Raw genomic sequence first — 12,048 nt, 5'->3', positions numbered from 1 at the left:
AAATGCAGGCTGTTTAAATTTGATACATTTTATACTGATGAAAAAAACAAAACAAAACTAGTTTAACCATTTTCTTATTTTATGAATGAGAACTGGGTAGATTTAGATTATAGTACGCTATGTGGTAATTTTGTTTGCTCTGCCACAGATTTGTGAATTTTCTAGGTTAAAAGTAAAAATAAACACTGAGCCGTTTTTGTTGTTGTTTCTGTTGGACGTGATGATAAATTAAAGGTTACTGTGGGTTATCTTGAGAGCTTAACTTTTTGTGTCTATCATTTGGACTCTATGACAGCCTGATGGAGCACCTGGCGCACTGTCCCGGGCTCGCACTCGAGGTGCGAGCGCATATGGAAGTGGCAGGTGGCAAGAACGTGCGTGCTCTCGCGCCGTTCGGCCCACTTAGCGCCAGAGCAGCTCCTCATTAATCGGTGTGGCCCGCGGATACAGGGCCTTTACCCGCAAAACACGGCCACTGATTGCCCACCAGAGGAGCTGTTACAGGTTATGACAACGCATTAAATCTAATCAGTAAAATCTGCAGTTTGCGGAGTGTTTATTGCTGATGTTTGAATTCACTGCCAAACATCTAAAACAACCTATTAGGCCTACAATTTAGCAATAAATAAATATATAAATAATAATAATTGTATTTCTTAACATGCTAAATATTTTAGGTTATTCGCTCTGTTAGGGTCTCAGTTCTCGTTTTGGCATTTTTTCAGGATTTGTGATTTATGATTTACTTATATTTTCGTGTGTTTTAAAGGTGCCAAACTGCACGATCCTACCTTTTCCTAATGTAACTATAGCCGATAATCATTATTAGCCTCCATATTTAAAATTATGCTTTCTTCAGCGACATAACAAGCTGAATAAAAGCCTGCATCTGTAAACCATGTTAAGTGTGCAAACTGACACCACCCTAAAGAAATAAAGGTGAAGTAGTTTGTCCTTGTCTAAGTTAGGACATAAACTGATAACACGCAGGTACCTCCACCTTTATAACATTACCGCGTTGTTCTTTTCTTCTTTTTCTTTCTTTGTCTGTTTGTTTCCATTAGAAACCAGGACGCGAAGGGAATCCCTGAATAGGAGCGAGTCTATAGTCCGCTTAATTAAAAACAGGGGGGAAATGGACCTAACTGCCAATAGCACAGCAGAGGACTTTGCTTCCCGCTCCGGCGTCCGCCCAGCGAGAGTATATAGGAGAGGAGACAACAGGTGCACCAGGCATGACCGGTCAGTGTCCTCACTTGGGCTGAGATAGGGAGGACTGAGATAGTGGGGACTGGGGCATGCTTAAATGAAGGAAATGGAAGATGCGCCTGAAACGCTGGAGTGAAGATTCACGCAGATGGGTAAGTAAGTTATAACATAGTTGCGGGCAATTAAAATAGCCTCAGTAGAGCAGTCAAGACATGTTATATGTTACTTAGGATCGGTTGCTGTTGCTGCTACCAGGCAACTCAAACACTAAACACAGGGACTCTTCCTATTTGGGTTTTTCTAACCACAGCATGTGCTATGTATAGTGGTGTAGAAAAAACAAAAACCCAAAACACACAGTCACTTATATTAATTACAGCATACTTGAAATAGTTCTCAGCTTGGTGAATAACTCTGAAAACATAAACTAAGATGTTAGAAACTAGTTTCACGTGATGATGAGCTGAGCTTGTGGTGTTTTTGTTTTTATGATCAGGAGGAGGATGCTGCGAGATTTTACAGGAAAGCGGCACTTTCCCTTCAAGGTAAGAGGGGGAACTAAAGTGAAACTGGCATTAAAATAATCAGAAATGTTCCCGCTTCATTTGTTGGCCGCCTCCTTCCTCTTTCTGCTGATCTTGCAGTGTCAGTGCGGCAGTGTACTGCTGCTGGCTGTGCTATTTGACCGACAGCTGTCAGCTGCACTCCTCACTGCTACTGTCAACTCACCTGAAACGTTTGCCGACACTGCCACGTAACCCTCTTATTATTATAATATATAATAAGAAGTCAGCCGAGAGTAAAGCTGGGAGACAATTCTACATTTTGCATACTGATAAATGAGCAGCTGAACGTCGGTACAGCGCAGTCAAATCCACGCATTTGCATTTACATGGACAGAAGAGTTGTGGCTGGTTGGGTGGCAGTGTAATGTTAGCTGACGTTTCTTCAGCCAGCTCACACTGCTCTGCTACTTTAACAGTTACATTTCACTCTGTGGGTCACACTAATGGCTCAAAAGCCATTCAATATGACTTTTAAATGTTTGCAAACTCTGCAAAGAAAATATAAATTTTTTATTATAAGGACAGTTTAGATGAAAGTGAAGCTGTTGAATTGTGGGTGTCTGGAAGGCAGTGTCTTGTTAGCTGGTAGTTTCTTCCTGTGCCAGCTCACCTGCTGCTGCCCTCCAACTGTCCATTTAATCCACACCAACAGTGATGTCTGTAGTCACCCTTCACTGCTATCAGTTAGTACTAAGATGCGATTCATTGATTCTATTGTCTATTTTATATTATTTTCTCATAGCCATAAATATTCAGAAAAATCAACTACAGCATGGAAGGTATCAGCACCATATTTAAGGAGATGGCCTTAATATCAATGCACTAACATTAGCAGCTAATGTGTAATGTGATTTAATTATTCAGTTAAGAAAGACGCTTGATACCCACAACACAGGACATCTAAATGAAATACCTTCAAGTCATTAGTTAAATCAAATACTTATGAGAGCATTTTATTGTTGGATAGATGCTGCACAGTTTGCTGGGCTCAAATCAGTCAAATCAGGCTCAGTTAATTTGCTTCCTCTTAAAAAAAGATTTTAATGTAAACACTGGAGAGATGGAAAGAAGGAAAGCTGAACATTTCAAAATGCCAACAACTGAAAAGCTAAATAACCACTGCAGCTGCAGCAGTGGTTATTATAAGAAATGCTCATCAATGATCACAGGATAAACACCCCCACATACACTCATTTACACACACGCACACACACTCTGACTTGCATTGCATCACGGTGATTGCCTGATATTTTCATCTTGCATCTTTCTGGAACGACAACCCTCTCCAAGCAACACTCACTGTCAACAGTTCAGTCCTTCCTGGCTGCCACAGCTCAGGAAACACAGACATAAAGCAGTGCTATGTCCAGTACCGATCACTAGGGGCCATCATAGCTCCACTCGTTTCTTTAGGATGATTTCCCGCACCATTGCTGTGACCTCTTCTCTGATGCTTTCCATGGGCTCCTCTATTCGCCAGAATCGAACCACCTTCCCTTCTGGGTTCACCAGAAACTTCCAGAAGTTCCACTTTGGAATTTTCTTCACAGAATCTGAAAAACAAACAAGATGTCGCAGAACAGTTGTTAATGCTACATTTCTTTCTTTCTTTCTTTTTTTTTTTTTAAATTTATCTTATTTTTAAGCAATTTTTAAAGTTGTTTGCCCAAGATGGGCAGCAACAAGTAAGTAGTCAGTTTCCATATAGTAAAACAAACTATTACACACTGAAGACAAAAAAATATTCCTCAAAGGTAAAACCAGGATAAAACAGAGACAGACACATCAGGGTCTAAAATATGCTTAAAAACACTGACAGTTAGGTAGATTACAGGATGCTAAAATACCAAAAATACCAAATGCCTTAACTTAATAGCAGAGTACCATGATGACAGAAAAAAAGAACCCCAATAACTCCTTTTAGCTACTTCCTAACAGAAGTGGACACTATCAAATCAAAATAATACATGCATAAAAAATTATATTAAATAAATAAAATAAGAATAAAAGAAAATAGCTACACAATCCTATAGTATCATTTCAATATTATATAATTTGATAGTGCAGTGAAAAATGTATGTGTTGTAACTGAAAATCAAGTGAAAACCTAATACTAAAAAACTCAAATGTGCATACTTATGTTCATATGCTGTAATAGCATTAATTTAAATGATAAATTCCCCTTGGCTGCTAATCATTATAGCTCACCACGACTGTTGTGTTACTGTATATTAATAATATTAACTGTAAAAATACAGTTAATTAACAAAAACAGATTCTAATGCATGGAGCAGAATGTCAGTTCTGCTGCTTTACAAACATAAATGAAGTTGTTACTTAGCAGATATGACACTGAATTGATTAAATTTTATACCATCAAGTCTTGTAATCAAAGAATAGATCAGAACCATACTTTATATTCCAGTTACCTCTGGAGTTCATAGACTTGTTCTGCAGGTCTTCTTTCAGGTGCATCATGTTCATAAAAACTCATTAAATTACCCTGGGGTGATTGAAAAATACAAAACTTTACGTTCAGCTCCACATTTTACAACAGTAACAGATTATTTTCCTCTCAGATGAAGTAAAAGTAGGCTTTGCCTAATCTAGTTTGGTTTTAGACTATCAACACTTGTACCTGGAATACAGGTGAGACCAATTGTTAAGTATTTGAGGTTTGGTGACAGCTCCAAATTTGACTTCCTTCCATCCTTAAATACATCCTGCACTTGGAGCAGGTATAAATATGTAATCAGTGTTTCTGTGATCTCACTCAGTGATCCCACAGTCATGATATTCGTTAAAAGTCTTTCTCCCAACCTGTGAGGAATTTGAAAGCAGGGTCAGCCTCTGATCCCATTATTTTGATCTTGCTGAAGAAAGGAAAGGTAACGCCGTAGGCTGACTTGGCGAAAGCTTCGATGTCCCGGCTGGTTCCGGTCTCCGTATCCCCGAACTGTCCGCAGGGAAAGGCCAGGACGTTGAAGTGAGAGGTGCCCAGCTCCCGGTGGAGCTCCTGTAGAGACTTGTAGTTCGCCTCCGTCTGCTGGCAGTAACTCGCCACGTTTACAACTAAGGACGCCTGCAAAGGAGAGGATTAGGCGCAGTGCACAGTTATTTTAAAAAGCTCTTAAAAATACGCACTCTGCAAAATAAATCAAGTCTAAACTGACACGGGGTAAGTTAAACAGTTAAACAGATTTATTCTCAGTCTGAAACAACGGCTGATGATGTGGACATACTTTTCCTCGGTACTTCTCCAGAGAAACCGTCCTGCCCTTCGCGTCCTTCACCTCGAAAGAATAAAAATCCTTCGGTTTTCTGGGTTTCACCAGCTGGGTCTGCAGAAGAAATAAACACCCCACACCCACCGTCATGCTCAACAGCACAGTTAACTTTTTCGCTTTTGGGTTGGAGGACCTGGTAGGATAACCTCCCAAAGCCTCCATCTTGGAGGGGAAAGAACAAACCGTGGCTTGAACTGAGGCTCTCCTTCCAGAAGTTCTGGGGCGGATCAGAGGAAATAGTCGCGTTAAGCTGGACGGAGAAACGGTGCAAGAGACTATACCGGAAACTCAGCAGCAAAATAAAACTACTAATAAGTGAACTTTACATGTAAATACTCGACTTTCAGCTACACTACAGAATCCTATAGGCCGACTACACGGTCAGCTGAAAATGTATATTTTTAAACAATGTCTTATCTTTTAGTTTTTGTTAGGTGTGTTCAATGTAAAAAAGCATAAGAAGGAATGAATAGTGAGACAGACGTCTATATCAGTGTGTTTTTAATGTGTAAAAACATTAAAAACAGAGATCAGGAACTTATTATTCTTTAATAATAATAATAATGACAATCATCATAATAATAATACATTAACATGCCTGAATGCTCAGTGCATTTATAAACACTAGAGGAACCTCAGCAACCACTTAACAACACAAACTTTCCAGTGGCTTCCTCAGTAATCACTGTAAAGCATTTAAACAACTACTGAATATTAGCATACTGCTCTGAAAGGTTTCGAAAATCTTAACAGGAAGTTGGGCTCTTAATAGATTCTTAATTTTAAATAACCTTATTTTGAGATGGTATAAAAAAATCATTATTATTTGTCTGCTCAGGGACAATACGAGGCCCATGAAGTCACATACAAATGCTTCAGGAGGCGGATCATCCAGAGGCGCTGCGGAGAAGGCCCTGTTGCAAGTACCCCGCTGGCCCCTGGGCGGCAGTGTGAGCCAAGCTTCGAGTTTGATACCGTCTGTCAGAGGCTGGAGCTCGATTCTCCACCGAGAAAGCATGAACCAGGACAGGGAGAAAAAATCCAAGGTATTAAACAACACATAGAAGTTCAGTAATGATAATAATCCAATACTGATGCCAGGCATATTCACATAAGTTAGGTCATTAAAAGTGTGATTAAACTCAGATATTGCCCGAAGTCAGGTTTTAAACGACTGATTTTTAGAAGAGGGGAAAAACGACTGATTCAGGATTTAAAGCATAATGTGTATGTCATAAAGATGCAACAATGTTTGTGTAATTTGGATAAATATTTTGGTTTAAAAAACTCCAACCAAACTAAAACGAAAAAACTTTATCCTGCCACATGAAGACACTAGTCACCACTGGGGACTGTACCCAAGCTGTTGGTGTTGCACTTGAACAACATATTTATGGTCCAGCTGGGTAACACTGTTCTTATATGACACTGCTGATTTTAAAATGCACAGACGTGCACTCCCCTAGGCCAATATCTAGAAACAATATTCATTCTTTTTAATCTTCACCAGGTGTATCATCATACTGACACAGTACATTTTTACTTGAGAGCTGTTGGACGTTTTCTATGATGTCATTTGATTTCACCAGAGGCAGCATTGGTGGGAGGCTTGTCTCACTCTGAGTCTGTTAACTTGGTGAACACAAAGTGCACGATCGCTGCCAAGACATGGCCTGCTGCAGAAAATGCCCCACAAGAGGTTTGTTTAAGGAAGCTGCACTTCCTCGTTTGTGTGTGTGTGTGTGGTTGTGATGCAGTAGTTTGAGGGGGATGCTAAACTGACTTCTGCAAGTCATTGTCTCATACACGAACATAGAAGTTTTCATTTAAAAGTGAAAAAAGTCAGAAAGTTTTGTATGTGTGTGGTTTCCAAAAGTTGCTCGAAGTGAAATAAAATAAAAGAACACAATCGGTTTGATATAAGAATAATAAAATGTTATTATCCTATCAGAGATGGTGGTGTGGTGGCTAGCTCATCTGCCTCCCAGGATGAAGGTCCTGGGTTTATATAGAGTCTGGGGCCTTTCTGTGTGAAGTCCAAAGATATGCAGTGGGTGATTGGTTATTCTGAATTGATTTTAACTGTGAATACTTTTTCTTGTCTTGTGTTATGGCCCTGCAACAGATCGATGTTTAAAGCATATAAAAAAGTAAATCTGCATATATTGCTAATGCTAACTTTCAATGATATGCTAATGTTAGATATTTTTGAAACCTGAATAGTAATAATTCTTTTCCCTTTTTTTGTTTTTGTTTTACAGCGATGGGTGTGGAGACCTGCAGTTCAAGAACCTGAAAATCTCAATCGCTCAGGTAGATCATGTTTCTTTTTCTCTCAAAGAAATATAAATGATTGTGTGAATGATCTCTGGACTGATACTACATGATGTCATACTGGGGAACCCAAATACATACTTTGATCACGCTGCAGTTTTTTTTCGTTTTGTTTTTTGAATGCTGGATGATGTAATTATAGGTTTACTTTATCAGACTGCACACCAGTTTTTGAAGTCTGGAGAAATTTGGTAGCGTACAAAGACAACAAAGATGACATTTGAATAGCAATAAGGAAGACAAGTTTGAAAGAAATCACGTGTTAAATTCTCTTGAGACTTTATTCACACTTAGGCACTTTAGCAGTCATCACTAGTTTCAACACGTTCTAGTTTAATGCAACAAGTGCTTAATGTACATCAATGTGGATGCTTGCTGCAACTATTGATTTATGTCAAAAACACGACACAACAAAGAAAGCGTTTGAAAATTAATGGATTAACAGCAGATGTACAATGTATGTTTTGTAACAATATCTTTTAAATTATATTTTATCATTGAAGGTTATGATGAAAGAAAATATGATCTTCAGCCATTTGCCACTCTGAACAAAGCCACTCTGAGCCTGCACGGGAAGTCAGTGGTTAAGTTGGGTGCACCATCACTGCTGAATGACTACTGTAAGAGAAAATGAAGCCCTAAATGACTTTTACAAATACTGTTTTTTTGCTTCTGTACACCACCACAGTAGATGTTTCTTTCCAAGCTCCTTAGACTACAATGACCCGGGTGACTGAGAACCTTCACAGACACCACAGTAGACTGTAAAACAATCCAAATGTGGCTGAAATGTAGTTTTCACCTTAAATTCATTGGGGTTAATAATGCTTTGCATTAGCTGTTTAGGAATTATAGTCACTTTTATAAATAATCTCATTTTTAAAGGGTCAGAAGTAATTGAACAAACTAGTAATCCTTTGCATTGCATTAATTCTGCCTGAAGTCTAGAATGCATGGACATGATTAAATGTGGTGCTTCCTCCCTTGAGATGCTCTGCTGGGCCTTTACTTCACCACTGTTGGTTGGTGCTTATTTGTGGGCTTATTTGCATTTAAAACTGATAAGCTTGCTGTTCTGGATTAGGATCAGGTGACACTTCTTCTTCTATCAGTATTGGGCCACTAAGAAGTTGCACATCTACGTGCTATAACATTTCCATCATGTTTGATGAATAATGGTGGTTGTGTTGGGGTGTGCTGGTGAAATTTCATTATTTTAAATAGCATAGCCATATGGGCAACAAAAATACAACCTGGAACATCTGCTACTTGTTTTGTTTTGTTTTTCTGAAAAATACTTACTGAAAACACTTTGGTGGATATAACAGATTTAACAAAAAAATTATAATGTTTATAATTAAGGCTCATTCTGTTCATCAATAATTTATGCCTACAATATAGTCCTCTGTAGTCCTTTGTTTTTGCAACTTTGTCATTTCAGACACTAACCTTCTCGACTGCAGCTGTAATGGCATGGTTGCATTAGGACTCGGCTCTTCAGTTTACATTTGGAATTCAGAAACTCGTGGTCTGGTTGGACATCTGGACCTGAGTCCACAATCAGGATGCCAATATCGTCAGTCGGTCTCGTCTCTGTGCTGGAGCACAGATGGAAGAGCCCTCAGTATCGCGACTAGACGAGGGGAGATACAGGTAAATGAGCTCATAGAGGTTGGAAACTTATTCAAACCAAATGTGGTATGGGGGGCTCTATGAGAATGGAAGTGTCAAGCAGGATGACTGTTTGTGGTGTCTTTGTCTCTCTTTGACTCTTTAGTTGTGGGATGTCGAACACAAGCAGAACATGAGGTTTCTGCTGTCACACCTGACTGTGGTGAGAGCTCTTTCCTGGAAACAGCAGTTACTTAGCAGGTACCCATTTGGTTTGTTCTGGTATTTAAAGAATGTGCTGTTTAATAATGAAATGGAAAAGATCTTCAAAGAATTATGCTAAATAAATGAATGAATAAATAGGATAGATAGGCTTAGGATAAGAGCTAAAGTCATACAGCTTTATCTCTTTAGTAGAAGAAATGTAGATGAATTAGTCACGGACAGGGTAGGAGACACTTAATCAATAAAAGTGTCCATAAAAGCAGTGTTTTTCCTGACAGTGGATCTGTTCTTGGACATATCTGTCACCTTGACCCTCGGGCTTTCACACCTCTGGTAGGTGCAACCACCCAGAGGGAGGGGGTCTGCAGTCTGCAGTGGTCACCAGGAGGCAAATGGCTGGCCAGCGGCTCCACAGAAGGCCTTCTCCATATCTGGGATGATGACATCATGGGAAAAAAAATCTCAAGTCAGCCAATAATGACAGTGAAGCAGCCCAGTGCTGTCAAGGTCTGTGTACTTGGATTTGGAGGCTAAAAGTAAACCGATTCTTGTGTGTGTCTTATAGAGCAGACTCTATTGAACACACATCCTGCTATGCTGATTTTTATTACTTGCCTGACTTGCAAAACAATATCAGTGCCATTCACAAGTGATGACATGTTTGGCATTTTTAAAGGCTGGCACAGCCAGAGTTACAGAGTCTGAGCAGACGTCAAAGCAGTTAAATGTGAATAAGAGGCTAATGGTTTTAATGTGTAAGGATTTTGGGTTAGTAAACAGAGATTTAAAAATGCTGTCAATGTATCCACCTTTGTGTGTGTTATTTTTTTAGGCAATGGGGTGGTGCCCATGGCAGGGAAACATTATTGCTACAGGAGGGGGATGGAAAGATGGTGAGCTGAGAATCTGGGACACACAATCAGCATCTTGTGTTACTTCTGTCCAAACAAATTCACAGGTGCTTGAGAGTTACAGTATTGTGGATATTTTTGTTTTACTGTATATAAATGCTGGATAAACTATTACTATTTACCCTCATTTGCAGATATGTTCTCTACAATGGGCTGAAAAGAAGAGATATCTGGTTACAGGTCATGGCCTACCTCATCACAAAGTCACATCTTGGGTGTGGGAGTTTCACTCTCTCAGCCCCATTTACCAGTTCACAGGTTAGAAAACCAAAAAACACGTGACTGCTCTACATTACTACAACCTTTTTATTAATAAAGTAAATATTCTGTTTAATGCAACATTAAATTGTATCAGCACTGCTGTCTGATACTATCTCAACTTAGTCTCAACACATTGACAACACACTCATAGGAACAAATGTTGCTGTGTCAATAACACAGTGAGTAATATTCTCACAGAAGCAGTTGTTGTCAGTGCAGCAGCTTTGTCACCTACCACTAATGTCTTTAATGGCCATCGTGTGCTGAGTGATTCATGTTCTGGGCTTCTCTCTTGTGAATATGAAACTAAGGTTACTAGTTTTAATATGAGCTGTCTCACTTTCCTGTAGTATTGTGAGCTGGTGTTAGAAAACCAATACTTACGGCTTAAGGGGGGAAAAAATGAGAAATAAACCGCTAACAGAAATGTTAAATTCCTGTTTTTTCTGGTCAGGGGGGCTCAAACCAAGCACTGAATGCAAAAGGCACACTTTCTTTTTCAACCCGCTAACGTGTAATATTGAATAATTTTACTTAATAAAAAAAATGATCAAGTAATTTTCAAAATTTACTTTTTTTTAATTTAAGTTTTTTTGTACTTTTATATTTTAAATGAAAACTTGACGGTCATTCTGCGCTATTTTTCAGAAGTGCAATTACTGATATCAACCCTTATGGTAAAGTCCTATTCCCATAAGAATACTGGTTGTGATAAGATAGGGAAATTGACTTGTTTTCATAATGGAAAAAAACAAACAAAAACAAAATAGTGTAGCTCCCATTGAGTCGCACCAATGCAGGCCGTTATTCTGTAGGCAGATTTTTAGTCACCATTTTCTTGGTTAACCACAGTCATAAAGTCCCCCTTCTCATTTTTGCCAATAAGGCTCTGATTGACTCAGTTGTACTGGCAAACAAGGAGAAGTTGTTACTGAATGAAATGCTTGTTTGAATCACAGACAAATATGTGCGCAGTGAGGTTTGGAACAGAGTGCTTATATTGTTCAGTTTTCGGTATTATCTATTTTTTCCATTTAACTTCATGTTGCTTTTATTTCATTATCTCCTGAATCCAAGATGTCTGTCAACTTTTCTTTCTAATCCTGGTTTTTGAGGTGTGATTCCATCAAAAAACATAAAAATCAATGTAAAAATGCATTATAATCAAGGTAGTACAATTCAATATTAATTCCCTGTTAATGTTTTTCATTTTCTTACTACTTATAGCAACAACAAGAACTGATTTTCAGTTCTTTTAAATAATTAATTTTATTTATTTATTTTTTTTAACCAGGTCACTCTGATCGAGTCCTTCACTTGGCCTTAAACCCTGACAATTCTCAGATCTTCTCCACCGGTGCGGACCAGCGCTTTCACATCTGGGATTTGTAGTAACCAGCGTCATGGAACCGTGACATTCATATTGATAATAAAGTTCTTTAGCATCTGGTTAGAAATAGGTATACAATTGATCACCACATAAGTGCACATTGCTGCTTTCTTGGCAATTGTGTCATAGAGACCACACATTTCCCTCCCATGATGTCAACCACAATTCGAAGCCAGTTTACCACCAGCTCACACCTTTTGTCATGCATCGTGCATGCTGGTAGCACAGGTTTCCTGTTTTAATAGCTACACAAC

The 12,048-nt window shown here is 38.8% G+C and overlaps 2 protein-coding genes across 2 annotated transcripts; one reads left to right on the top strand and one right to left on the bottom strand.

The window, feature by feature from the left end:
* Positions 1 to 2,707: 2,707 nt before the first annotated feature.
* On the bottom strand, positions 2,708 to 5,272 carry gpx8 (glutathione peroxidase 8 (putative)). The gene is made up of 3 exons (XM_063489882.1): positions 5,018 to 5,272; positions 4,596 to 4,857; positions 2,708 to 3,328 (listed from the first exon to the last, which is right to left on the bottom strand). Exons 1-3 carry the CDS (start codon positions 5,222 to 5,224, stop codon positions 3,165 to 3,167), a joined length of 633 nt encoding a protein of 210 aa, XP_063345952.1. The 5' UTR covers positions 5,225 to 5,272; the 3' UTR covers positions 2,708 to 3,164.
* A 384-nt stretch (positions 5,273 to 5,656) lies between these two features.
* Positions 5,657 to 11,796, top strand: LOC134638334 (cell division cycle protein 20 homolog B-like). The gene is made up of 11 exons (XM_063488841.1): positions 5,657 to 5,671; positions 5,901 to 6,108; positions 6,652 to 6,761; positions 7,324 to 7,375; positions 7,900 to 8,016; positions 8,838 to 9,067; positions 9,174 to 9,268; positions 9,511 to 9,739; positions 10,065 to 10,190; positions 10,278 to 10,401; positions 11,699 to 11,796. The coding sequence occupies exons 1-11, from the start codon at positions 5,657 to 5,659 to the stop codon at positions 11,794 to 11,796; spliced, it is 1,404 nt and encodes a 467-aa protein (XP_063344911.1).
* Positions 11,797 to 12,048: the final 252 nt, after the last annotated feature.

Source organism: Pelmatolapia mariae, linkage group LG12 (genome assembly GCF_036321145.2).
Source record: "Pelmatolapia mariae isolate MD_Pm_ZW linkage group LG12, Pm_UMD_F_2, whole genome shotgun sequence".
Taxonomy (NCBI): domain Eukaryota; kingdom Metazoa; phylum Chordata; class Actinopteri; order Cichliformes; family Cichlidae; genus Pelmatolapia; species Pelmatolapia mariae.
The sequence above is the reverse complement of the archived record's forward strand: the minus strand, read 5'-3'. Positions and strand labels throughout refer to the sequence as shown.